The 26,938-nt window shown below is 38.0% G+C and overlaps 1 protein-coding gene across 8 annotated transcripts in view; it reads left to right on the top strand.

Annotated features, from left to right (window-relative positions):
• The window catches only part of LOC131041189 (kinesin-like protein KIN-1), an 82,708-nt gene that overhangs the window by 24,563 nt on the left and 31,207 nt on the right, over window positions 1-26,938 (top strand). For 5 of the 8 annotated variants that reach the window (XR_009104979.2, XR_009104978.2, XM_057974191.2 and 2 more), the window contains 6 exons: window positions 25,001-25,123; window positions 25,267-25,292; window positions 25,570-25,651; window positions 26,047-26,088; window positions 26,156-26,189; window positions 26,356-26,431. Coding sequence is in view for 6 of the 8 variants with exons in the window: in XM_057974191.2 (XP_057830174.2) it covers window positions 25,001-25,123; window positions 25,267-25,292; window positions 25,570-25,651; window positions 26,047-26,088; window positions 26,156-26,189; window positions 26,356-26,431 (383 nt within the window). In the remaining 2 variants the exon portion in view is untranslated. The remainder of the gene's footprint in view (window positions 1-25,000; window positions 25,124-25,266; window positions 25,293-25,569; window positions 25,652-26,046; window positions 26,089-26,155; window positions 26,190-26,355; window positions 26,432-26,938) is intronic. The other 3 variants (XM_059213951.1, XM_057974192.2, XM_059213952.1) reach the window with 3 other exon arrangements.

The following is a 26,938-nucleotide window of genomic DNA, read 5'->3' as shown; positions in this document are numbered from 1 at the left end:
TTTGTTACAACCATTACATAACATTTAATGCTTGACCAATGACAAAATTGTATTGCTTGGACACATGTCCCTTCTAGAAAAATCGACCAATGGATAGCCGGGGTAGGTACATCGGAGTTTGTGCCACCTTCCATGAGTTAAGTACATTGAATCTGGACATGCTGAGGTGGACCTCACTGATTGGAGAAATGATGACTAGGATGCCACCTTGTAACTTGGTAGACATTCAACTTGATGTTGTTGAGAAGCTGGCTTTAATTAATTCATCTGGAACTATTTACTTCTTCAACGAGCCCTTGTTCTAACTCCTTTTGTCCTTGATGTGCAGGATGATGATGTACCTTGCCTTGGAACGCTGGATTGAAAGAGGTTGCCCTTGATGACGTTAGTCCAAAGAAGGCCGTCCTTGTCGATGCTAGGCTGGATCGAAGAAGGTCGTCCTTGTCCTCGCTTGATCGTCCTTGTCCTTGCTTGATCGTCCTTGATGAGATCTCCATTTGATGCCTACACAACATTTCAAAATTAGTAACATGATTTTGCAATGAATAGCATAGATTAAATTAATTTTTAGGAAACTTCATAATAAATCCTTGAGTTATCATTTCCTAAAAACGACTGAGCTAAAGGAAAACAAATTTTCAAAATTCAAAAATTAAGGCAATGATGATCAAAATTCGAAATTAAAACAAGAGATCTTGCCATACCTTACTTGAGAGCTTAACTCTACAAATAAAGGAATTTGCCTAGGCAAAATTTGAAATAAGATGGTCTTCAACGTGATCTCCCTTCAAAATAGCAATTTCGCCACCTTTCAAGTTTTTGACGTGATCTTCAAGCCTTTGACAAGTTCGCACCAATAGAATTTTCAAGTTCGCACCCCTTTTGAATATAATTCGCACCTCTTTGTCTTCCTTAAATCGCACTTGAGATGATAAAATAACAATGTGAAAATAATGATCTTCACCACCCTCCTTTATAAGTGCTTACCTCTCATCATTATTTAGGCCGACTTTTGTAAAAAATAAAGCAATTATAAACGATTTTTTAATAAATAAGAAAGGCCGACCTTCATAAAACAATAAAATACCAAGCGCCCTATAATAATTAATTAATTTGCCATCGTTTTTAATTAATAAACTTCGATTTTTTTTTACAAGGCAAAAATTAATTAATATTTAAATGCAATATTTAAATGCTATTTTTAATTAAATTTTCAATCTTATCGAATTTTCTAGCATTTAAATAAATTCAAAAATGTGTTTGAGCGCCAAAATATTTTGAAGATGGAAAGATACGTACCTCATCGCCCTGGTCCCTTGGAGAGGGACAGGAGCGATCCATCAACTGGGTCTTGATTCTTGCAATTTCGACGTCCAAAGTATTTATTTCCACGTTGAATTAGACATTTTTGCTAGGATCTTTGAGCTTAATTGACTTGTTTGTACGAATGAATGCATCTCATGACTATTATCGCCCTGGTCCCTTGGAGAGGGACAGGAGCGATCCATCAATTTTTACTTGAAATTCTCCGTCCTTGATATCAACTTCTCCTTTATTACCTTTCAAACAACGCTTTGAACCCTTTGCAAGTTTGTTTTGTCATGATCTCCGAAGGAAAATGAGTGCTTTAGCAAATATCGCCCTGGTCCCTTCCTGAGGGACAGGAGCGATCCTAGTGTCCTGGCTCAAATTTGCAAACTTTTGATCTTCGTTCTTCGTTCATTGCCTTCCAAAGGACGTCCTTGACCTCGCCTATCCTTGCCTTGTCTTGGTTTTGACGGGACATGAGTGTTTTGATGAAAATCGCTTTGGTCCTTGTCCAAAGGACAGGAGCGATATAGGCTCTTTATACAAATTGGTGATCGTTTGACGTTTGAAGCCTTTGGTATATCATCTTCGAAGGACGCCTTAGACCTTTTACCACCTTGCAAAACCTTGACTTGGCATGAATTTTACATGAATTGGCAAATATAATAGATATCGCTCTGGTCCCTTCCTGAGGGACAGGAGCGAACTTCAAGGTTTTGAGTTTGTCCTTGTTTCGACCAATTTGCCATCACTTTCATTGCGTAGAATGAAGTCCCTTTGAACACCTTGGACGCTTGAAACTTTTGTAATCTATGCCTTTATGGAAATATCGCTCTGGTCCCTTCCTAAGGGACAGGAGCGAATTAGGTGTCTTGATGCAAATCTTTCACTTTGGTGATCTTCGTAACTTTGTGCTTGATTGAGACACCTTAAAACATCTTTGCCACCTTGTACTTCGCCTTGAAGTGTCTTGAATTTGGAGGAAAAGGCAACATAACTAAGATATCGCCCTGGTCCCTTGGAGAGGGACAGGAGCGAATTTGTACTTGTAGTCTCCATCACACTTCGCCAGCTTCCAAATTTATCTTCAACGGTCTCGTAATGTCCCCTTTCATTCATCCATGCCTTGGAATTCATTGTAACTTGGCAAGAAATTTGTCTAAGACAAAAATCGCTCTGGTCCCTGCCTGAGGGACAGGAGCGAACTTGGGCATTTAGGTCCCTTGTTGACGTTTAATAATCTTCAATTTGTCTTCAATGGGTTCAATTCATCTCCTTTCTTACCTTCAAACATAAAACTTGCTTGATCTTTGCCCAGATCGTACCTTATGAAGAATTTCGCTCTGGTCCTTCAGTGAGGGACAGGAGCGAATTTGACCCTCTAGGTAAAAACTTCATCATTTCATTGTTTTTGATCAAGTCTGGATGCTCTATCATGCTCATTTCGTCCTTCATCATGCCTTTGATGTCTCAATTCGTCCAAACACGATCAGGAATGGCTCAAATAAGTATTTTCGCTCTGGTCCCTTGGTGAGGGACAGGAGCGCTTCGCCTTGGTCCTCCTGGGGGGGACAGGAGCGAAAATTCGCTCTGGATCCTCAGTGAAGGACAGGAGCGAAATTTGACTTTTCGAACTCTCTATCAGGACAATTTTAATGGAATATAACATTTAAGTATAAGAAAGAAGAAACATAGAAGGATACTTTAAGTTATATTCCATATATACTTTCAGGATGTTTGAGAGTGGTTTCAGACCTCCAGGAGTTATATTGCAAAATCTAGTTTTTGGAGGTTTTTCAGTTTCCAGACTTAGTCAAATTTCAGGATCAGGACATTCCAGACTTAGCCAAAATTCAGGATCAGGACCTCACTCAAGCCGGACTTGCTACCCTATTGATCTCCCCGACAGCATTCAAAATGCAAAGGCTAGCTAACAAAACCCTAAAAAAAACCCAAAGAACAAAACCCTAAAAAGCAAAAAAAAGCAAGGGTCCCCATTTGCAATGGGGCGATGTGTGAAAACGTCACAACAAGTAGAAATTCAGACTCCATCAGGACACTTCAATGTTCCTCATCTTGTTTCCAGAATTAATTAAGGTTCTGATTTCAAATAGTTTTCAGACCTGTAAGCTCATGAAAATCAGAAATTCAACATTAGGTAACACAAATTTTGGAAAATACAAGAGATTTGATCAAAATCTATAAAACTTGTCCTCAAAAAACCTGATTTTCAGACTTAGGATAAGTCTGATCACAATTGCTAAGTTTGAAGACACCCCTGTAAACTCAAAGAATGTATGATTTGGTGCCCAAAAATGAATGTCCAGGTCTGAAGATGCTCAGAAAATTTTAGATTTTGATACTTGAAACACTTTCCCAGGTTTGAACTTATTGGTTTGAAGTCTGAATACACCTCCTTAAGTCGGAAAAAGGTAGAATCTTGGTGTCTTTAGCACGTCCCAGGTCCGAATACACTTAGAAAAGGGTGTATATAAGTCTGATTTTCTGATTTATAAGTTTGAATACGCCCTGGTAAGGTCTGAAAATGGCCTCCAAAAGTCTGAAGATACTCTGAAAATGGTAAATATTAATGGCTGGAAGTATACCACAAATCTGGAAATGCTTGGAAAAGGGTATGAAAGGTATGATTTTTCACTTTTCAATGTCTGAAGACACCCTACTCCAAGGTCAACAATGGCTACCCGAAGTCTGAAGGCAACCTGCAACTTGTAAAAATCAGTCATTTGGAGAGGTTGCAGCCATGTGAAACACTCACATTTGATGAATTTTTACCTTCGCATGGTGAAAATAGCCAAATCCGGGCAAAATCAAGTGGCTGGTACAAAAGAATAAGTTTGAAGACAAGTGTGAAAAATTGAGTTTCAGACTCACACCAACAATGGAACCTTCACCAAATGGCCTATAAACTCACTAAAATGATGCACACGTAAATCGCCCAAGTATGGAGATAGCTGGAAATGAAAATTAGTCTGAAGACACCTCTCCAACAAGTGTTTCAGACCTACACCAGCAACGGTGTACTCAGAAAATGCTTCCAAAATCACTCAAAAGGACCTCCCAACAAAATCACCTAGGTGTGGAATGGCTGGGAATGAAAAGATTAGGTCCGAAAATGAAGTTTCCAGCCAACCATGGTGTCCAAATTACTTCCAGCAATGGCAAAAAAACTCAGATCTCATTACAATAACCACCTCCCAGCAACAATGGAGATCAAGACAATCGCAAAAATCACCCAAAGTGGAGGGCAATCAGCCTTAAAACAAAAAATCGCAGCTCCCCAATCATAGCGCCACCCCCCAAAATCGATAAATATGGCTTAATCAGCCATTAAACTTGCTGAAGCTCCTCTCTAATGGCAGCACCTGGGTATAATTGGGCAAAATCGCCCTCCAATCTGCAACTTCAGCTCACAAATGGTGTCAAAAATGACACTTAGACCAATCCGCCTTGCTGGAAAATCTCTAACTTGCCTCCAATCTGCCACTTGAATGTCACAATCAACACTTATTATATTATTATAATGCTGGGCTGGGCTTCTTAAACTTATTTTTACCCTGTCAATTCACCACATAAGCAATGTGGGATAAAACTTTGTTTGTATAGCAACCTGGGAAAATCAATTTGCCTTAGGAAAATGTTTTAATCATTAAATGATCATTGCAAATCATTAAATAATTGTTGCTGATCCTTAAATAATTGCTTATAAGGCAAAAATCATTAAATTCCAACCACATTTGCACTAAATTTGATTCACTTTCATCAAAATTTAGCCAATTGGGGAAAAACGCCCCATGTCTGGATAAAAATCCACATTAAACTTCCCAATAACTCATCACAAAATGCACTTGGGGAAAATCGATTCCCATCAGGATAAAATTCATGCATAAAACTTGCTTCATTTCATCCAAAAATCTATCCTAGGGGAAAAACATGGCTTATTAGGATAAAAATCCATGTCAAAAATCTCTTTAAGTCCAAAATTCACCTTTTGGGGAAAATCAATCCCCATCAGGATGATTATCCAGATCAAAATTCATCATAAAACACTCTTGGGGGAAATTCACCACCTATCAGGACAATTATCTGCATTGAAATCCATCAAACTTGCTCATCAACTGACTTGGGGGAAAATCGACCTTCATCTGGATAGGCAATTTAATCCGCATTAAAGTTCACACTTCAGTCCAAGGGAAAAACGTGGGTCATTGTTGACGTGTTTTTTACGCACATGCGAACACAGAATAAAATACCTAAGGGTACCTTATCCTCTCTTGAATAAAGCCTCTGAATGCTGAAGATATCGCGAAAAGGATCAATCAGGGTGACTTCAAGGTTCTTTGTTGTAGGATCTCTATGTGTGGATAAGCTCTCTGTGGTATGATGTGATTTGCTGGAATCACAAGGGGACTTACACTTGATGACTGAAGGTCTGATTTGCTAGAATCACAAGTCTTACTAACTTTGATTTGAAAAAAAGGAAAAAAGATGAGGGTGAGGAAAGAATCTAATCCTAATACTAAGAATGTAGGAGCAATGAATGATCTTTGATGAAATTCTAACTAAATCTTGTTTTGACATCGTAGGACCATCTCCACAAGGTTAGTGCGATCTTCGAAGGAAAGCTTTATGATGTTCAAATCACCACTACCGGCATAGACACCATCAGGCTGATGCATATCAATGAAGAAGCGACAATTGAAGTTAAGCTTAAGCTGAATCATTCCAGTTGACTACACAAGGCAAGTCTGCAATCAACAAACTGCTAGTAGTATGGATATACGAATTTCACCATCAATCAAGCATATTTCTTCCACTCATCTAATAACATGAAATCAAATATGAGAAGTATAGAGACCATGCAAATTGTCGAATCGACCCATAAATTTCACCATTCCTTCAATGAAGTTTTACAAGTCTTTTACAACAATATCTTGGCAACAATCTTTGCCTTCTCTCTCTACTCTACTCTAATTGCTATTCTATCAACTAGCTAATCACCTTCTAACTACTCTCTATCTGTCTTCTATTAACTCCCTATTCTATTAGCCTTTACAAATGAAATGCCAGGGCTTATATAGTGCCCTCAATACAATTCGATGGCTTAGATCAATTCGAGATCAATGGCCAAGATTTTACAATGAAAACCCTAATTAGGGTTTATTACAAAAAATTTAATGTTGACCAATGAAATAATTGTATTGCTTGGACACATGTCCTCTCTGGAAAATTCCACCAATGAATAGCTGGGGTAGGTACATCGAAGTTTGTGCCACCTTCCATGAGTTAGGTACATTGAATCTGGACATGCTGAGGTGGACCACACTGACTGGAGAAGTGATGACTAGGATGCCACCTCGTCTGACACTTGTAACTTGGTAGATATTCAACTTGATGTTGTTGAGAAGCTAGCTTTAATTAATTCATCTGGAACTATCTGCTTCTTCAACGAACCCTTGCTCTAACTCCTTTTGTCTTTGATGTGCAAGATGATGATGTACCTCACCTTGGAATGCTGGATTGGAAGAAGTTATTCATGATGATGCTTGACCGAAGAAGGCCGTCCTTGTCGATGCTAGACTGGAGGAGGTCGCCCTTATCCTTGCTTGATCTTCTTGGAGGAGACCGCCTTTGATCTAGCCTGATTTTCCAACTCCGGGATCTCCATTTGATGCCTACACAAAATATTAAAGTTAGTCTTTTGAGCATCAAACCTCAAAGCATGAAATTTAAGACCTTTCAAAGGTAAAACTTAAGATATTAATTTGAAAAAAGTCATGATAAATCAAGAACTATACATTTTCAAATTAATTATGAATGGAATTTGGATCTTCAAGACTTAGATTTTACAAAATTGCAATGGGATCACAATAAGTCTTGAATAAGAACTTCAAAAATGATTCTTCATACCTCCTCTTTGATTGCTTAACTACAAAACCTTGGCAAAAGATGAAAGAAAACCGGATTTTGATGGACACGCTTAGATTATAGTCCTCCCTTGGATGAATTGTGCCTCCTCTAGCTTGGAAAAGAATAAACTCCACTAGCCTCTTCAAAAAATCTGGAAATTCGCCTTCAAATACCTTCAAAACATCTGAAAATTATCCTCCAATCTAGCAAGAAATTCGCCTCTCCAATAGCCTTCAAGATGAATTTCGCCCTCCTTAGTCTCCACACTTAGTAGAAATTCGCTCCACTCCAGCTAGATTTCGCACCTTCAATTAGCTCTCCAAATTCGATCTTGAAAGGATGATTGAATGATTTGAATTGTGAAAAAACACCTCCAATATATAGAGCGCTCACGCCTTTGCTCCCTCTAGGCTGACTTGGCAAAAAGAGGTTAAAAATAAATAAATTTCCAAAAAAAAGGGGGGCCGACTTGGCAAAATAAGTGAAAATAAGGCCTTGTGTGCTCCACATTTAATTTTAATTTAATAAAAATTAATTTTAAATGCCTTCACAATAAAAGTTCGATTTTTTAAGGCCTAAAATCAATTTATTAAATGCCAAAATGTCTTTATTTAATGCCAATTTAATTTAATTTTTTTTCAAATGCCCCAAAGTTAGCAAATTTTGGTGAATTTCAAGGAATGTCAACGTTCAATTAATGCAAAAAATGAAGGATATCATCAATTTCGCCCTGGACCCTTGGTGAAGGCCAGGAGCGATTTTTCAATCTAGACCTTGCATACCTCCTTTTTTCCGCCCAAAACTTCATCTAGACATTTAAATGGCATTTTTAACTGGAATTTTGAGTTTGATTTCATTTGATATTTAGGAGGAAAGTGTATTTATTCCTTTTTCGCCCTGGACCCTTAGAGAGGGTCAGGAGCGATTTTGCAAATTCAAGCTTATGCATCCTTTGTTAGTCCTCCAAATTTTCTTCAACGGATAGAACACACCCTCTTCCATTTATTTTAATCACAAAACTTGTTTTGTCCTTGCAAGAAAATTGTACTTTTAGAATCTAGCTCCAGACCTTCAGTGAGGGTCAGGAGCGCTTTTGCAAATTTAAGCTATTTTCTCTCACCTTTCCCTTTGAAATCACCTTGATAAGGAAGAACTTTCCTTTTTCATGCTATGAATAAATCTTTAAGCCCAACAAGTGATAAAATAATGTGTCTTTCAAGAAAATCGCTCTGGACCTTCAGTGAGGGTCAGGAGCACCTTTTGTTTTTTGGCTTGATTTCCTCCTTTGTTGACCACTCAAATGATATTCAACGGATAGAACATGCTTTCCTTGATCCCTTCCAATCATAAAATCACTTTGATCTTGCAAGAATAATGCAAATTTGAAAATCTAGCTCCGGACCTTCAGTGAGGGTCAGGAGCGATTTTTGCTACCTTGATCAAACTGCTTCATTTTTCATCTCGAAATTTCTTTGCTAAGGAAGATGTTATCTTGCTTCATGCAATGAATAAATTCTCATGTCCAAGAAAGGTCACAAGATGGTGCATATAAAGAAAATTGCTCTGGTCCTTCAGAGAGGGACAGGAGCGATTTTTACAATCTAGGCTAAATTGCTCAATCTTTTAGTTTCAAAACACTTCACAGGGCAAGGTAAGATTATTTTCAAGGCCAGGAACAAGGTTTCAAGTTCAAGTGAGTTGGCAAACGAAATCTACAATGAATTTCGCTTTGGACCCTCAGCAAGGGTCAGGAGCGAAATTCCCAATCTTGGCCAAAATTCATCATTTTCTTCAAGGTGTTCAATCAATTCCAAAGTCCAAACAAAATGCTTTGCAAATCAAAATTTGGTCAAATAAGGCCAGGAATGAGTCCTAGGTTGATTTTCGCCTTGGACCCTCTAGAAGGGTCAGGAGGGAGATTTGCCTTGGACCTCCTGAGAGGGTTAGGAGCGAAATTCGCTCTGGATCCTCAGCAAGGGTCAGGAGCGAAATTTGACTTTTTGAACTCTCTGTCAGGATAATTTTATGGAATATAACATTTAAGTATAAGAAATCTTTCTTATAGTTTAAGTTATATTCCATATATACTTTCAGGATGTTTGAGAGTGGTTTCAGACCTCCAGGAGTTATATTGCAAAATCTAGTTTTTGGAGGTTTTTCAGTTTCTAGACTTAGCCAAATTTCAAGATCAGGACATCACTCCAGCAGAACCCGCTATCCAAGTGATCCCCTTGGCGACACTCAAAATGCAAAGGCTAACTGACAAAACCCTAAAAGACCTAAAAAACAAACCCTAAAAAGCAAAAAGCAGGGGTCCCCATTTGCAATGGGGCGATGTGTGAAAACGTCACAACAGTCATCAAGATAAATTCCAACACTTAGACAAATTTCAGGCCCCCTGGTGGAAAAACGTGGTCCATCAGGACAATGGGGGAAAAACTCCCTCCATCAAGATTTTGAGTGGGGGAAAATCACGGGTCATTGGAAATTTGCCCAAAAACTTAGGGAAAAATGCCCCTCATTAGGATTTTTGACCATTAGACTTAAATTTAATGGATTTCCATTGGGAATTTAATATTTTTCACACTCAAAAACACCTAGACATGTTAAATTTTATCATCACACATCGGGACTTAGCCAAATTTATCAAAATTTGAGCGAGAAAATAGGGATTTCATCGGGATAAAGTGCAATTTTGACTTGAATTACCTCATAGGAGACAAAAAATAACCCCTAAAAGACCTCTTGATGCTTAGGCATGAAAATATCACCGACTTGAACACATTTAGACATATTTACGCTCAAATTTCAAGGCAAAATTGAAACTCAACACGTAGCAAGAATAAATCAAAACCCTTCGGCAACCTGACACTTAGGACCATTTTAACATTTTAACATCCTTTCAACATTCTGACCGACATCCTCTCATAAGTAAAGGCTAACACTAGGAAACTAGGCAAAACATCTACCCTAAAAAGCTAAAAGTGGGGGTCCCCATTTGCAATGGGGTGATGTGTGAAAACGTCACAACATGCAATATCGTAGGATTGCTAGAAAATGAGCAAGTCATGCCTTTCTCTTTAGGTGGAATTGAGGTCTGTTTAGCTTTGAACACCTTGGCTATGAATGATATATGATGATCATTTCATTTGATCATCATCATTAGAGATGGAACCAATGATTGCTAGTATCAAGATTAGTCATGAGAATTAAGGTGATAGATGCAAGTCAATCAAGACGAAGGTTTATGCAAGCATGAAATGCTTTGATGATGATGAGGGACCCTTTGAGTTGGTGAGGTGAGTGCTACTATTCAGCGATTTGAGCAAAGTTGAGTCACTGTCAGTGATCCCCCAAAACTCTGCCTTGCCTCAGCCTAATGTCAATGCTCCTCCAAAAACACGACCTTGTTGAGCCACTGTCAGTGCCCAATGAAAATTCTGACCATTTCTTGTCAGTGGGGTCTCAAAAGTCCGATCTCTTTTTGGCATTGTCAGTGCTCATCAAAAACCCTGACCACTTCTAGTCAGTGCCCTATGAAAACCCGACCACTTCTAGTCAATGCCCTATGAAATTCCAACCACTTCCAGTCAGTGCACATCAAAAACCTCGACCACTTCTAATTAGTGTCTCTTCAAAACTCCAATCAGCTTGGCATCATTGTTAGTGACATAGAAAAGTTCCGACTTGCTACATGTTAGTGTCAATGACATTCAAAATGCCATCCAAGCATGGAGATGGTGTTTATACTGATTGAATGATGACTGATTTCATGGATCAGGCAAGTGTATGGTCAAATTTGTGAAGAGATGAAAGAATAAGGAAGTAAGAAATTACTTCCACTTGGAGGTCAAAATCAGGACTCAATGACTTCCATTTCATGGCAAAGGGCTTGATTAGTCTACAAGGATTTCCACTACTCTACAAGGATTTCCACTTGATGCTCAAGCCCGAACTGTCAATGGGTCCTCAAAATCCTTCCCAAGGACTTGAAAATGTGTTTCCGCTGTTGGAGATTGGAATGATTCCAATGTTTCAACTTGCAAGTGATTAAGTTGACGAGAGATGACAATGATTTGAGAAGGAGGGATGTCGTTGTCAGCGACCCCTTAAATCTCTGGCCTGCCTAGTGTCACTTCCTATGCACCCCTACAAGCCCGAACTTCTTGACAAGCACTGCCAGTGCTACCTTAAATCTCTGACCAGCACATGGTGACTTCCAGTGGGGTCCTTTTTCTCCGATTAGTCTTTAGGCGACTTCCAACTGCTCCTAAAGTCCACACCCATAGATAGATAGATAATAATCAGGTGTCAAACACAAGAAAATCAGACATGTCTCCGACCTGAAGCATAATAAATCAGACATGAAATCAGCAAAATCAGATATGGATCAGAACTAAGAAAATCATTTCACCAATAATATTAGTCATTTCTTGATCTAAGTAATGGTTTGAAGGCTAGAATTAGGATAGTAAGAAGTACTTTATCTATATTGTTATTGAATGGTATCTGTGCTCTTTTCAGGGTGAAGATGGCAGAGGATATTGAAAGGAAAGGTGAAGGCTCATCAGCTCACCTACAACATCAAGATCACACCATTCGAGACTTCAGCATATGGAAGAGGGTCCAAGACATTGCAACACTCCAAGTTTCAAAGCTCATGCAAGGCAGTAGATAGGATAATTTCCATCACAAAGAAAGACACTATAATGCAAGTGTAGGGCGTAGCATCCAAGGACACTTCAAGCTAAAGAGGTATATGCAATGTGAGGATACCGTCTTGCTTCACGAAGAGATAGATCTCACCAAATAGAAGAGATCAAGGACAAGTTCAAGACAACATAATGAAGGAATTATTGCAGAAGAAGAAGAGGATGCGAAGGTGATCAAGACAGGAGATAGTTCCAGAAGAGTTAATCAAAGTTAGAAGATGATGCAATTTGGGAATATTTCCTACCTTCATAATTGAGCTTGGAAATGTTGAGTATCAAGAGACATCCATCAATCACCTACAACTTGTGATGAGTTACAAGGCATGCAAGCAATGAGGTGGCGCTTAGTCATCAATTATCCAATCACATCATTTCGAGATAAGGCATCCAAGTTCAATATCTGACTCATCCAACGAGGCAGATAACTACCACATGTGGACACAAAGTTCGATGTACTTACCCTCATCATCCATTGGTCGATAATTCAAGGAAGGACATGTGTCCCACTCATTGTAATTCTATCATTGGTCAAGCATTAAATGCTTTGTAATGGTTGTAACAAACCCTAATTAGGGTTTTCATCTTTAAAGCTTGGCCATTGATGTGGATTTCATCCTAGCTACTCATTGTAATAGGAACACTGTATAAGGCTCCACTTCTTCATTTTGTAGAGGTTAATAGTTCAAGAATAGTCAATAGTTAGCAGGTAGCAAGCAGCAAGTTAGAAGTAGAGTAGGAGGAGAAGGTAGAAATTGTTGCCTAACTTGTAAATAAAAATCCTTTTCATTGAAGAAATGGTGGAAAGTGTTGTTTCTTCTACTTAATTGCATGGTTTCTTCTTGGATTATGTTAGATGATGATAATTAGGTGGATGGAAGATCTTTGTGCATAATTGATGGTAAAGCTCCTATGATCATACTACTAATATTTCATTGACTGTGAAGTATCTTGTGTAGTCAACAAAACTCTTTATCCAAGCTTAACTTCAATTGCTACTTCTTCAGTGATATGCATCGTCTTGATGGTGTCTATGTACGTGGTTGTGATTTGAACATCATATGCTTACCTTAGGAGATCGCACTAAACTTTGTGGAGTTGTTGCTTTGCATGGAAGAGCAAAGTCTAGTTGAGTTTCACTAAAGATTGTCCATTGCTCTTGCATTCCTAGGATTAGATTAGCTTTCTAAACCCTTTATCCTTTATTCCTTTTTTTCAAATCAAGTTAATTTCCACGTTCTAGCAGCATTTCAAGCTTTCAAATTTCAACGTAAGTCCCCTTGTGATTCTAGCATAATCATATCATAACACTAAGTCTATCCAAGAGCACATTAAAACTTGACATTCGGAACCTTGGAATCACCTCCTTTGATCACGAAGTTTAGCATAAGAGTAGATTTTGTTCAAGAGAGGATAGTATACTTAGTATTTTATTCTGTGTTGCATGGTGCATAAAAAACACATCAACACAACACACATAAGCCGGTTTATACCAAATTGTTTTTCCCAAAATATTTTAATCCGGACCCAAAAGGAAAGTATACAGCCACCACGAAAGAAGAATGACATGCTAGGAACAATATCCAATGATCCACAACAACTTCAAGGTAATAGCAAGACAAGGAATGCAACGCGTTTCTCCGCACACTCTTGAAACTGCATCAACACTGATCACAAACATAAATGATGCCCATAGACAAACATCCATCAAACTGGAAAACTGAGATTGGTCTGCCATAATCATTCTACTTCAATCCGCATGGCCATCTAATACATATCCGGTGCATACATATATTTCCAAACAAAGATATTGTTCACCAGAACAGTCAACAGAGATAGGAACACATTTTCCGGACCAAATAAAAGACATTAATCTTTCGGGAATACATCATATCATCAATGTCAGCCATCTAGAAAGCTTACAAATAGTTAACATAGCATATCCACCTATTCTTGAGAACACCACATCAAACTGCACAAAAATCTGCTTACAACTCTGTATCATATCACTAATTGATAGACATCCGGATCAGCAACCAGATACAACCAATATCAAGGACTTAACTAGAATATACTGTCAGACCATATACTTTTACATTACATCACTCTCAGATCAGTAGCACTAACAACCGAACTAATCCAACAACCAGACTAATAACTGGACCACCAGCAAGTCAACCAAATCAAGTAGTTGGACCACAATAATAGGTTTGATATCAATGACAACAAAGACTCATATATGCAACACTTAACTCATCCACCAATGGTAGAGGTGTCTCATTAACCATCTGCAAGGCCTCTTTTTGAATGAGGGTGGGTTGAAAGGGCCTAGATAAAGTGTTTGAAACTGCTGCTATAGGCTGCCTTTGACTATTAAATTTCTAATCGGAAGAACTACTCTTTGCATTGTTTGTTTGATTACTTTGTGAAACATTTTGATTGCCATGTGTGTTATTGGGTATACTTTGGTTTAGCTTACCCAACAACTAAGACATCATATCTATCACAGTGTCAAAGTTCATTCCCATCTGCATATTTGGGCTTAAAGATTGAGCTCTCTACTTGCCTCTGTTTTCCATATTCTCTATTGCGAAAAATATTCTCTATTGTGTTTTCACTGTCTCTGGGAGGTTCTTGATGCATGCCTAATATTGCTGAAACTCTCTCCCTCTCGAACTAGTGGGGGCTGCCAATGATTCTTCCTCTATTCTCTGTAACAGCGACTTAGCACTATTGATTACACAGATCCTCATACAAAGCAAGTCAGCGACTTAAACACTATGATAAAATCTATAAAGAAAGACAGTGATTACTCATAAGAGACCACAATGAAGTATATGGAAACAATGATTATGGCTGCAGCAATTTATGCATAATTACAGTGACCATATTAAGGAATAAAACATTGCCGGCTTCAAGGAATGTCAACAATCAAGGCAGTGATCCAAAGAGAACACGTAAGCAGCGACTGATTATTAGTAAGCAATATAAATATTGCAGTGATCTGTTTATACCTAGCAAAACAAGCAATCCATATATTAATCGCCATCCAAGGAAGGATAAAAGATGTTGAAGTTAACTAACTAAATCCATCAAGTGATTACCTGAAAGGATGCAATCTGATTATGAATATTATGATTAATAGTTATTCTCCAAAAGATGCAATCAACATAATAATTCAAAAAGGTACAAGGAAGACATCAAATACGACCTGACGTGAGTAATCAAAGAGGTGCGATTGGGCATATTATTAATTCAGTTTTCTTGCAAGGAACAGGACCATTGAGATACAACTTCTCACATCATGCCTCCTCATGACATATAAAGAGAAATCCTTCACTCCTCCAAATCAGGGGATTTGATCATTTTATTGGACACAAGCAGAATTGAAGGAAGCCAGGTGAAGTTGGTATATCCAACCTCTAGAAAGGTCATAGACATATGAGATGAAGGCACTAAATGAGCAGAGACAGCGTCCACTCTCCTCACATGAACATAAGGAATGCGATCAGACACAGTGAACAGGTTGAAGCATAACCTTTCATCCTTCCATTGTATGACATAAGGAGGTAGAAAGAATATCGAGTCCCATAAATTTGATTGTGATTAATACTACTGAAAATGATATCAATCACTGAAGGAAATCGAAGTATACAGCCAGCAAGATGTGATTAGATAAGCATCAATATGGGAAGGATGCAATTATAAGTAAAAGTTTGATCATTGAAAATGCAGTGATTAGAATGGTTTAGGAAGGGTGCGATTGCCAAAAGACATGGGATATGTCTTATCTCATGTAACCCCTCACTCAAGGACGGAGATAGATAAGAAGACCAGCCAACATTCATTGAAGGATCATCGCATAGGAAGTGAAGAAATATAAGCAGAGAACCCGCAGGTTTGATCACAACGATTACATAAGGGAACAAGGAAGCAGCCAGCCGGGTATACTGTATCATTTCAATTCATCTCTTCTGTTCATATTAGTAGCATATTAAAAATGCATTACTTTATTGCAGTATTCCAATATATTCCTTTCATAGGAGTCTAAAGGATATGATGTGCTTAGGAAAAAAACTATACTTATCAGATTTGAGTTAATCATATCTTATTGGAAATCAATCATGATTAAGTATGAATAATATATCAAATTATGCATCAGTCATTATAAATATAAAATATGCTTCTTGAGATAATATTCAAATAATGTTTGCACCATAAGAATACATCCTTATGGATGAGGGGTATGGTATGTGATGGAGGGGTAACAAGGGGCTCGTAAGTAGGCCATCCTAGGATGACCAAAGTGGCATCAAGAGCTTGGATGGTCCTGTTGGTGTACGTTTTATCACCTACCAAACATTAGAATAAGATATCCAAAGGTATTCTATCCTCTCTTGAAAAATCATTGCTGGCGACTCCAAGGTCTATATGTGCGAACAAGCAACTTTAGTGGGATAGCTACTTGGGCAGTGTATGCTGAAAATCTCAAGGGGGACTTACGTTTACAAATGTCTTTCAAGCTTCTGGATTTAGATAAGTTTGTCAATTTCAAGCTCTCTTTTTTTGGGATTTTCTAGGATTTAAACTTTCAAATAGGGGAAAAGGGGATAGGGTTAAGAAAGCTGATCTAAACCTACGAATTCTGGAGACGGTATTAACTGGGTGTTCTCGGGAAACCGCACTTTGCTTCGCCACAATAAGGACAACTACACAAAGCGGGTGCAATCTTCAATGGGTTGTGCTTATGATCGAAGTTTTGGCATACACATGGGATAGGCTCAGACTAACTTTGCACAGTGAAATGGAAATCATCCATTCGCCAAAAGTATGAGCGGAGATACACCGTTAATTAATACTTATCAAATCCTTCATTCAAATCTAACAACTTTGAAAGCAAATCTAAATTAACTTCTAATTAATGTGTTGAGGAAATTGAAACCATGCTAATCACTCAAATAACAGAGATTACAAATCCTTAAGAGAAAACACACATGCAATGTATTATTTGAAAAATGACCTTCACGCAACAATATATCAAAAACCTCACACTCTCCAAATGAGAGGAGGTAGCCTTATATAGTTTTCCAAAAAACAATGAATGACCAAGATCAAACAGTGATCAAGGGCCCAGATTGAAAGTTACAAACCCTAATTAGGGTTTCTCAAAACTCTATCAGTTAGAACAAACAAAAGAGTGACATGTGACAGTTGCTATTATCACTGAGGTGAGTAGTTTCCCTTTTTGCAGATTCAATGTATCTAGATACAATGAGCCGAACCTCTTCTATAGTGACACTTGGCAAGTTACTAATCTGGAAGTCGACGATGTCCACATTGTCGGTACACGTGGCGAGGATACATTCCCACTCAACTGCTTGGGCAAGAAACTTTTCCTCAATGAGGAGAAAACTCCCAATTCTTGAGAGATCCCCCTTATCTATCATCCCCGAGACTTCAAAAAAGTTCGACTGAATTCTGGCTCTCAGGTTCTCTACTTGCAGATGTTTTTCTTGCATACCCTCCCTTTGCCAAATTTTTGATGCCACACGAAACACTTTACTTAAAATTTCTCTAACATTTTTCTCAATTTCAGAATACTTAGTCTCAAATTTCTTCAAGACCTCAATCCTGGTGACCAAGGCACAATACCAAGTGTTAAAATCACACTTATCCCCAGCCTGGATGACACCTGCATCTATCAAGTCTTGCTTTGACAAATCTCGGATAATCCTCAATTGTGGAAGTATTTCGTCTTGGATTTCCTCAATATCCTCCCAATTTGCAACTAAGTCCTGAATTCTACTGACCAATGAAGAAGCCGACTCATGTGCTGATACCAAATTTTCCACAAGTATGTGAGCACGTGTCGAAGCATCTGAGGTCCATTCCTTAACTTGCCTGAATGTGCCCTTCATGTCCTCATAATCTTTCATCGACTCCTACGGAAGAGGCTGCAGAGGGGTAACTGGTATATCATGAATAAGTGGCTTAGTTAGATGGAGAATATATTTTCTCCATTGTTGATTCTCTTCCTCAACCTTCCTTCTTTTTTCCTTTTCCATGGCTAGTCTTGCTTTGAGAGCGTTGCAAGAATCATCAAAATCTTGGATCTCTTGGGTCTGAGTAGGCTTACCCAAATTCATAGTGATGATTTTATAATCCTCAGGAGTGATGTTATCCCGAGTTTTGCCTTCTTTGGGTACAACTACCTGCATTGATCTGAATCCTGTGCTATCTCTTTGAATTAAAGAGAATCTTTTGGCTAGTTTGGGTTGTCTTATTTCAATCGGTTTACTCACCATAGCCAGGAATGTTGTTGTATTCTCCTCTGAAAGAGCATCCTTAGGAGCCTTAGCCTTCATTCTTTCCCTCAGCTAATCTGGAATGGTTGATTGCTCCATAGTATCTTTATCAAATCCACCATCTATTTCTCCAGGTCCAGTATCTATAGTATCAAGAAAAACCTCTGGAGGCTCAGATTCTTCAACCTCTGTAGCTCTAGTAAAAACTGGTTCCTTGGCTGGATTTTGGACAGCCTCTCTCATTATCTCTTCAACCGAAGGAGAAGGCACTCTTACTTCATTATCCTCTATATCTGTGTCCATCTCCTGTTCTTCAATTGTATTCTGGTCAGGCACAACAGATGCGGCACTCCAGGTCAAATGACCTTCATTTGACTCACGTCTTTCCCCAATAATTTTCTTTCCCTTGGCCTTTCCAGAACTTCCAACAGGTTCTTTTCTCTTCCGGTACCCAACACTTTCTGGATTCCGAGCATTGCCTAAAGAAATACCATGGTTGGAAGACATAGAGTCATCCATTCCCATGAAATCATAAGTCAAGGCAATACCTTTGGACTTTAGCTGCTTTGTCTTCTCAAATGTCCACCACTTGGAGTATTCGACCACTGACTTCATAAGGTTTGCCAAATCTGATCTTTCCCCGTCTGCCCAATCAATCAAGGCAAGTGGCTCATTTCTTATCTTCTCGAAACCCAACTGTTCAAGTTCAGGACTGTCTTCTACTTGATCAACAACCTTGAACTTTCATTGCTCTCACCATGCTCAGGGGAATTCTCGACCAAAATCTTCTTCTGATTTCGAAACTATCGGTTGCATTAGCCCAATAATCCTCCAAATCAGTTATGTGTTCAAATACAATTCCTTCTACCTTTTTCATCTTACGGAATGGATCAAAGTTCCTTCTTGCCTTGTATTGGTAGAAGGGGTACCATGCCAGCTCTTTCTCCACAGTGGTAGTAGCTTGTGATGATGGACATGTCTCCAATCCATTTCCAATAGTGAGAGAAGATGTTCCTGCCTTTTTTTGCTTCTCTCTGAATCGTCATGAAGCTCTCTAGTTGCCTCACAACTTCCATCAGCACAACTCGGTTGGTGGGTAAATTGGGAGCTTGTAGGGAGACCCAGAAAATCCCTGAATTCTGATATAGGTGAATCTTGGGTATTGGATATACCAATACCTGAATCTGCTTACAAGGTCCTTAGACTCTTGAGAGAGTCTCTAATGTAATCTACCTTGCAGTGTTCGCATGATATGCATAAAAAATGCATCATTCACCTTCTTAAAATGTAATTTTTCTTCCATATGCAGCTGGGGATAACAATTGTAAACAGGAAATTGATTCTCCTTGTTTCCCACCTCTCCTCTGCAAGTGAGGCCTCTATATCTATAAGTTCTAGCAAGGGAATAGAACAAATATGAACTCATGTAGAAGATTCTATCTCCCTCCAAATTTCTCAGCTAGTTGTCCAAGTTGTTGCTTATTATCTGAGCCCAGTCAATCATCTTGATTCCATTCATTATCTCATTTATGAAGTAATACATCCAAGGCTCAAATTGAGTGCCTTGGGGATTACCCATTATTCGGTTCAATAGGACAATCATGTCTCCAATATCTTCTTTAAAATATGCCCTCACCAAGTTCTTTTTTGACAGCTTAGAGGCACCTTTTCTTGGTTTGTCCAGCCACGAATGATTGATGATGGCCTCGTACTCCTCCATGTGGTCTTGATACATTTGATTGGCCTCATCCTTGGTCACATATACAACATTATGATATTCTGGAATTCTAAAGGCTTTCGTAATGGCTACATCACTGATATTGGCCAACACTCTTCTGTCTGGTGCTATAACATCTCTACTGTCAGGGTTATAGTGCCTAGCACACTCAACTACCAACTCCGTGCACTGCATAGTAGGGAGAAAGCTGACAACATGCACGATGCCACTCCTCATCATCTTACGTGCGGTCACAGTAGGCACAAGGTTGTCCAAGCCGAACATCCTTTTCTTAAACTCCCTCAGATTGATATGTCCGAGGTTGGTATCATTGACATTCTTCCATTTCGAGTTCATCCTTGATTTAGGAGGAGCATCCTTGTCTACTTGGAACTTCATCGTGACTGAAATCTGCGAAAACATATGAAGCCTAAGTTATAAATCAGAATTTCAACTTAAAATTTGAGGATTTGAATGACTAAGTGGTTAAAGTTGTTTACTTCATTTTTCATACTTAGTCATTAAAATGGAGTTTTCACATGTAGGAATTTCGAAAATGATATTAAAACTCCACACTCTAGGATAACTATATTCTGATTTTAATCCAAAAACCAGGTCTGCAATCACATCAATCTTATCCAAACTTCCTTTGAAAGGCAAGAAATAAGAAAGAAGGTATGGATATTCATTCTTAATATGATCTTTCTTACTGAAAATTTGAATGAATTTGCCCACAAAATGAAATGTCACCTCCAAATAACTGAGTTGAATGAGAGAAACGGATAGAAAGAACTCAGAATCAGATTGAAAAATCTGAAAATTAGATAAATTTGCTCCCTATCAATCTGATTTCTTCGAAATCTGCATGTAAACTTGTGGTAAATGGTTGAAATTCTCAAACTTATACTTGGAATCACCTTTAAAATCTTCTTTCAACCTGCAAAACTCTTAAAACCTTTCTCAAAATGTTCTTTACCTGCAGAAAACCTCTCTTAATTGCTCTCAACTTGCTTCAAGAAATTCGAACCTCATGTGTAAAAAATGAGAGAGTGAATGAAATATTTGTATGAGGGTTCGATTTTATAATTAGAAACTAAGAAAATCTCTTCAAAATTTGTTTCTAATCCTTCCCTAGCCTTTTGAATCTGCAGAGAATGTTTCTAATTTGGTCTTTAGTTTGCAAATCGAACTCAATCTTCTATATTCTTCTTTCAAAACTTTCCAAATCTGCACTCAGTTCAAACTTGGATGATAGATTCTGCTGACATCATCTTCTTGTCTTCCATTTTAGCAAGTATCTTACTTGGGCGGACTTATTTCAAGTTGGGGAACTAAACAAGGCACCACACTCCAGCATAGGGCGGACTTTGGAAGATTGGTGGAACAAGACAAGGTACCATACTTCATATTCATTCATACTCAACCAAAATCTGATCATTTCATCTTGAACTTGAACTCCTCTTCAGCTTAACACCTCATCTTCAAACCTGATCTTACCATGATCTGATCATTTTCAAGGCATACTTTGGAGTTTGTTTGATCTTTCATCAGTGAGGCGGACTTCAACCAACTCATGACACCACACTTGTTCATCTTTTAGGGCGGAGTTTAGAGAGTTTGTGGCACCACACAATCATCTTCATTAATACTTCCAAGGGCGGACTTTATGAAGTTCATGGAACAACTCTTTCAAACATAGGGCGGAGTTTTTGAGACTCATGGAACAAGTCTTTCAAACATAGGGCAGAGTTTTTGAAACTCATGGAACAAGTCTTAGCACTTCATCAAGTAGGGCGGACTTCTTTGAGTTTGTGTATCATCATGTTAACTTTGCAACCATTACTAGGGCGGACTTTGAGAAGGTCATGACCATGCTTCCTTCACCCTTAGGCGGACTTTACTTTCAATGCAAACTAGTCCTAGGCGGACTTTCCTTGCCTTATGCACTTGGTCTTTGTAGGAGGGCAGACTTTCTCATGTTCACACACCACTCACCATCTCCTTAGGTGGACTTTGTGAGACTTATGCACTTTTTACTTGCTTCTTTCACCCTTAGGGCGAACTTTGAGAAACTTGAGAAACCTTAAACTCTCATTGCAAAGTGGACCTTTGATCCATGATCTTAGGAGGGCGGACTTTTTGCTTCCTTGCACCATGGCTATGACCTCCAAATACTTAGAAACTTCCTTCACTTTGACAAGGTGTACCTTTTGGAGTTAGGCACCCTCAATCATCACCTTGGGCGGACTTTCTTGCCTCCTTGGACCTTCTTCATGGGCGGAGTTGCTTGGGCGGACTTAGAGAAGGTTTTGGAAACCTTGGAGGGCAGACTTTTTGGCTCATGCTCCAATGCTATCAAGAGTAGGGCGGACTTTGTGAGTCTCCATCTCCATAGGGCGGACTCTGAGAAGGTTTTGGAAACCTTGGAGGGCAGACTTCTTGGCTCATTCTCCAATGCTATCAAGAGTAGGGTGGACTTTGTGAGTCTCCATCTCCATAGGGCAGGCTTTATCTCTCCTCCATGATGGACTTTCTAATGTTTGAGAATCTTTCATTTGCAGCAAGGCGGAGTTTGAGAAGGTCATAACCACGCTTCCCTTCCATGAGGGCGGACTTTGTGAAGCTCCTAACATAACATTCGACACCAAACATGATTAGCCAAACTTAGAGAGATACTTGGAAAACTTCAATATTTGATAACTTCTTCAATTTTAGCCAGATTAAAATGATATTTGAAACCCATACTTAGGTAACCCATTCAAAGCGCCATGACCCCTAAAATGTAGGAACTTAGCTGTTTGGGTCAAAACTTGAAAATTTTCGATTGCGCTTGATGCAAGCCAGTGGTACGAGTGCAAACCCTAGGTCCCCACTTCGAAAAAGCAAAAAAAAAAACTTTCCAAAAATAGAAAGTTGTTTGAATTCGCTCAAATCAATTGCGTTCTTCGTCCTTTGGCGTTTCTGGGCACTTTGACGGTGTCTAGACTCTGTTATCACTTGGTTTGCAAAATCTGACTTTCAATCCTTAAGACTCAAACTGTTCAAAACTTGACAAAACTGAGCAAAACTGAAGCGGAAGGCCATGGGACACTAACAAAAACCCTAGAAAGCAGGAAAGGAGAGGGTCCCCATTCTCAATGGGGTGATGTGTGAAAAAGGTCACAACATGTCCTTACACAGAGGAGTCAAGGAACTCGGTTGCATTGTCTACCAATTCCCCCACAAGGCATGATAATTTGGGAGAAGTTGGCTTGATAGGCAAGCAAGTGCGAGCTTCCAAGTAGAGCAAGAAGGTTGTAGAAGGCAACCTTTCTTGGGCTTGGTGTAGAAATGGCTTCAAGCACACCTTCATGTCTCTTCCTCTACAACTCTTATGTATTTTAAATTTAGAATTTGATCTAACCCTAACGATAAGATGGATATGTATTTGTATTTGTTCGTATGCTTTATATGCAGGTTCTACATACAAGAGTGCATTTTGTTTAACGAGGTGATTGATTGGTAAGTCCAAACCCCTAATTTGTGTAATTTATGCTTATAGATAAGAGTTAGTGCAATTTGGCAAGGGGACATTACAGCCAAAAAAAATAAAAATTATTCCTCAATGCATCCAAACTTCTGACAATATCAGGCCCAACTTCTTTGATTTAAATGATTAATCATTCCCAGCCAACATAAATCAAATTATTTAGCCGAAGATAATATTTTATCACCAACAATAAAATATTTTTTCTAGTGCAATAATAAGTTATTCTGAATAATAAACCCTTTATGAAGATTTGGTAAATATCCTTGAATAATAATCTCTGAAATTTGTCTTTGAAGAACACTCCACAAATTTCATCAATGAAGCCCACATGTGAATCCTAAAGTGAATCCACACACAAATGGAGTTGGGTTTTCGTCCAATCCACCTATCTCCCAAGGGTTTTCATCCTGGGTTGAAGAATGAACCAGGTTCAATCACTGAAGTCAAGCTTTTATAAAATTATCCAACATGCCAAATGACTCCCTTCATTCCTCCTTTTATAATCCTTTTTTGGAACTTTCCAGAAATAATATAATTTAAATCCATTTTTTAATAGTAAGTTTCGGGAAGTACTTTTTAATAAACTGACCCTTATAAATTTTCTATTGGCATAATATAAAGTCACTTATTAAAATAACTGAGGATCAACATTAGATTACTTAAATATAAATAATCCCAAGAAGCTTAGGACTATTTAAAATTTAATTAATTGATTGTTTTAATGACAAGTCAACTTTTAATTTATTTATATTTTAACAACTGAATTTCAATCAATTAATTATTTTCTAAGGTCAAATAAAAGGGGACATTACACAAACCAATGAAGGATAAATTAGAACCTTAATGTTAGCTCGGGTTTCTATATGCCTCTGGTGGAAAAATAACAACTAACAAATTCAATTGACTAACAATAGAGTAAAGATCTTGATCCCGATTGTAAGCCATCACTCAGTTCTTGACTATCATCACTCACCTGTATACTTTTTTCCTGACAAATTTAACTCTGATCTACCATAACAAGGATTGTCACACTAGGAGATAAAGTGCCAAGAAAATCTTGATGGTATGTCATTTTGTGGTATTGTTCTGTTCTGAAAAGTTGTCTTTATTGTTTTTATCTAAGTGGAGCTGGTTGAAGAGGTTTAATTCCTCATGATTGTCATCTTCCAAACTATCAACAAGAAGAAAATTACAATGGGAATCTTTGATTTTAAAAAGGAATGTATGAGACGTACTCAGTGTTAAATACTGAGGTTGAGGAGGCACCGATACTAGTAGCTATTTTAGCAACTAATTTAATCTTATAATGCTTGCCTAGTAATGAATGATCCCATTCTAATTAACAGTAATGTGCACGCTCAATTTGGTTTACATATATCCCTGTTTGAAAAACTTGGAAATCAGATTGAAATGTTGTAACTTAACTGGAATATTATATTGCATTTTAAAGGATATTCCAACTCCAGATTTACTAAAGGGGTAGAATAGTCTGATATGGAAACAGGGTCCTAGTATCTTAACAACTGACCAGCAGCAAAAGGGTATTCTTCCCCGAGTTATAGAATATATATTTACATCAATAGAAGCTGCTGACACTACCTCTGAGTTCATTATCAAACTCAGCATGGTATTCTTCATACCTTCCGTATTCTATGGATATTATTTTTTTCAATACCGTATATAGATGATAAAAATGCAACTCCTTTTGAGTTAGTCCCACTTTATGCTGACAAATTTATAATACTTATCTTCTGCTTCTGAACTGGATAGGTGGAAATCTACATGGAAAGAATAAGGTCAGAAATATACTCAGAATATTGATGATAAATTCCTCAATATTTTCAAAACTCATCTTAGTGTTTTTATGCATCTAATTTTTTTCTTTTCTGATTTACTACAACTATGAAAAAAATAGCACTTCTGCCTGTGTGCATAATATAGGATGTAAAGTGTAATATAAACAAGATCTCCAGGGAAATAAGCTGTTTTTGGGCATGATATTCAGATACACAGTGACATGATTTCTTAATTTTATGAAATTTGGTGACTGATGTTACATGCTATTTGCACCAGAGATTTATTTGATCCCTCAAAGGACAACCTACAGGTGAAAGAGGATAAAGCACATGGAATCTTTGTTTCTGGAGCAACTGAGGTACCAACCTTGCCAGAACAAGTGATAAGATGTTTTGGATTAAAACATCAGGGATAAGATATATAGAAGACATATTTTAAGTTTCTATGGTAGCAAATAGTGAATGAAGCCATTAAGAAGGGACTTGTAGTAAATATGGGCTATTATGATGACATTGTGATGATCTGTCATCACTTGACCAGAGTTTAGAGTTTTAACTATAAAAGAGGAACGGACAGATATAAATTACTTTTTAGGCATTTCCAATTTTCATCAATCATAATTTGAAATTGGAGTTGTTGAATGCATCGGGTTATTAATCTAAATTCCCAATTAGAGGTGAACACATCATTTAAATCAATAAAGACTATTAGTTTTCCTAACCTTGATTTTTTATTTATTATCTCTTGTCACAGATTTATGTCCAGAACGTACAAGAAACACTCAAGCATATAGCTGTAAGCAATGACATCGCAAAAGTATACACTTAATTTTTTTGCCTAAGTACTTAACTTTTAGCTGCAGGAAGGCATTGCCAACAGAGCAGTTGGAGAGACCCGTATCGATCTCTACCATTTTCAGTTTATGTTTCCTGTATAAGCATAAAAGCTTGAAGATTGCATGAGCAGGAAATAAGAATAAGAAGTTAGGGTTTGATGTGGTTTTGAGTCTTTTCACCAACTTTATACATTGTATATTTGTGATCACTTAATTGGATCGACCAGAAATGAATTCTACAAGTAGCAGAAGCCATTGTGTTTTCCTTGTAACGATCCATCAGACAAACACTGAAGACGGAAGGTAATTAACTAGAAATCAGTTTTCAAATGTATAGCAGGTATATGTGTAGTATTCTGGCCAAATTTTCTATAACAATTTCTTGCAATTTTTCCACCTTTCACTATGCAGACATTTGTCAAACTGTTTGCAACAAGCTGGTCTTTGGTTTTCAACTTGTTTTGAATTGATATTATAAGGGATCAATATCACATTAATTTGCAGGCCTCATATGGTGAAATTATCTTCATTGATACCCAAAACATTGCATAAAATAAATTTATATACAACAATTTAAATCATCATATTTATACTAAATAGCTGACCTGGAATAATAGCCAATTCCTTCCAACTACTTCCTTTTTCCCCAAACACATGGTACGGCAGCTCCTAGACTTGGTACGGCTGCTTCCAAGGAGGGTCCACTTCATAAAATTGGTCTGATTTGGCTCTTTTGTTTCAAGCTGCGTTGGAATTGTTTATGGCACTAAAGCCTCCCTTTTGCATCGCACTTCCTTTTTGTTGCAGTAT

This window comes from Cryptomeria japonica, chromosome 11 (assembly GCF_030272615.1).
Source record: "Cryptomeria japonica chromosome 11, Sugi_1.0, whole genome shotgun sequence".
Taxonomy (NCBI): Eukaryota; Viridiplantae; Streptophyta; class Pinopsida; order Cupressales; family Cupressaceae; genus Cryptomeria; species Cryptomeria japonica.
The sequence above is the reverse complement of the archived record's forward strand: the minus strand, read 5'-3'. Positions and strand labels throughout refer to the sequence as shown.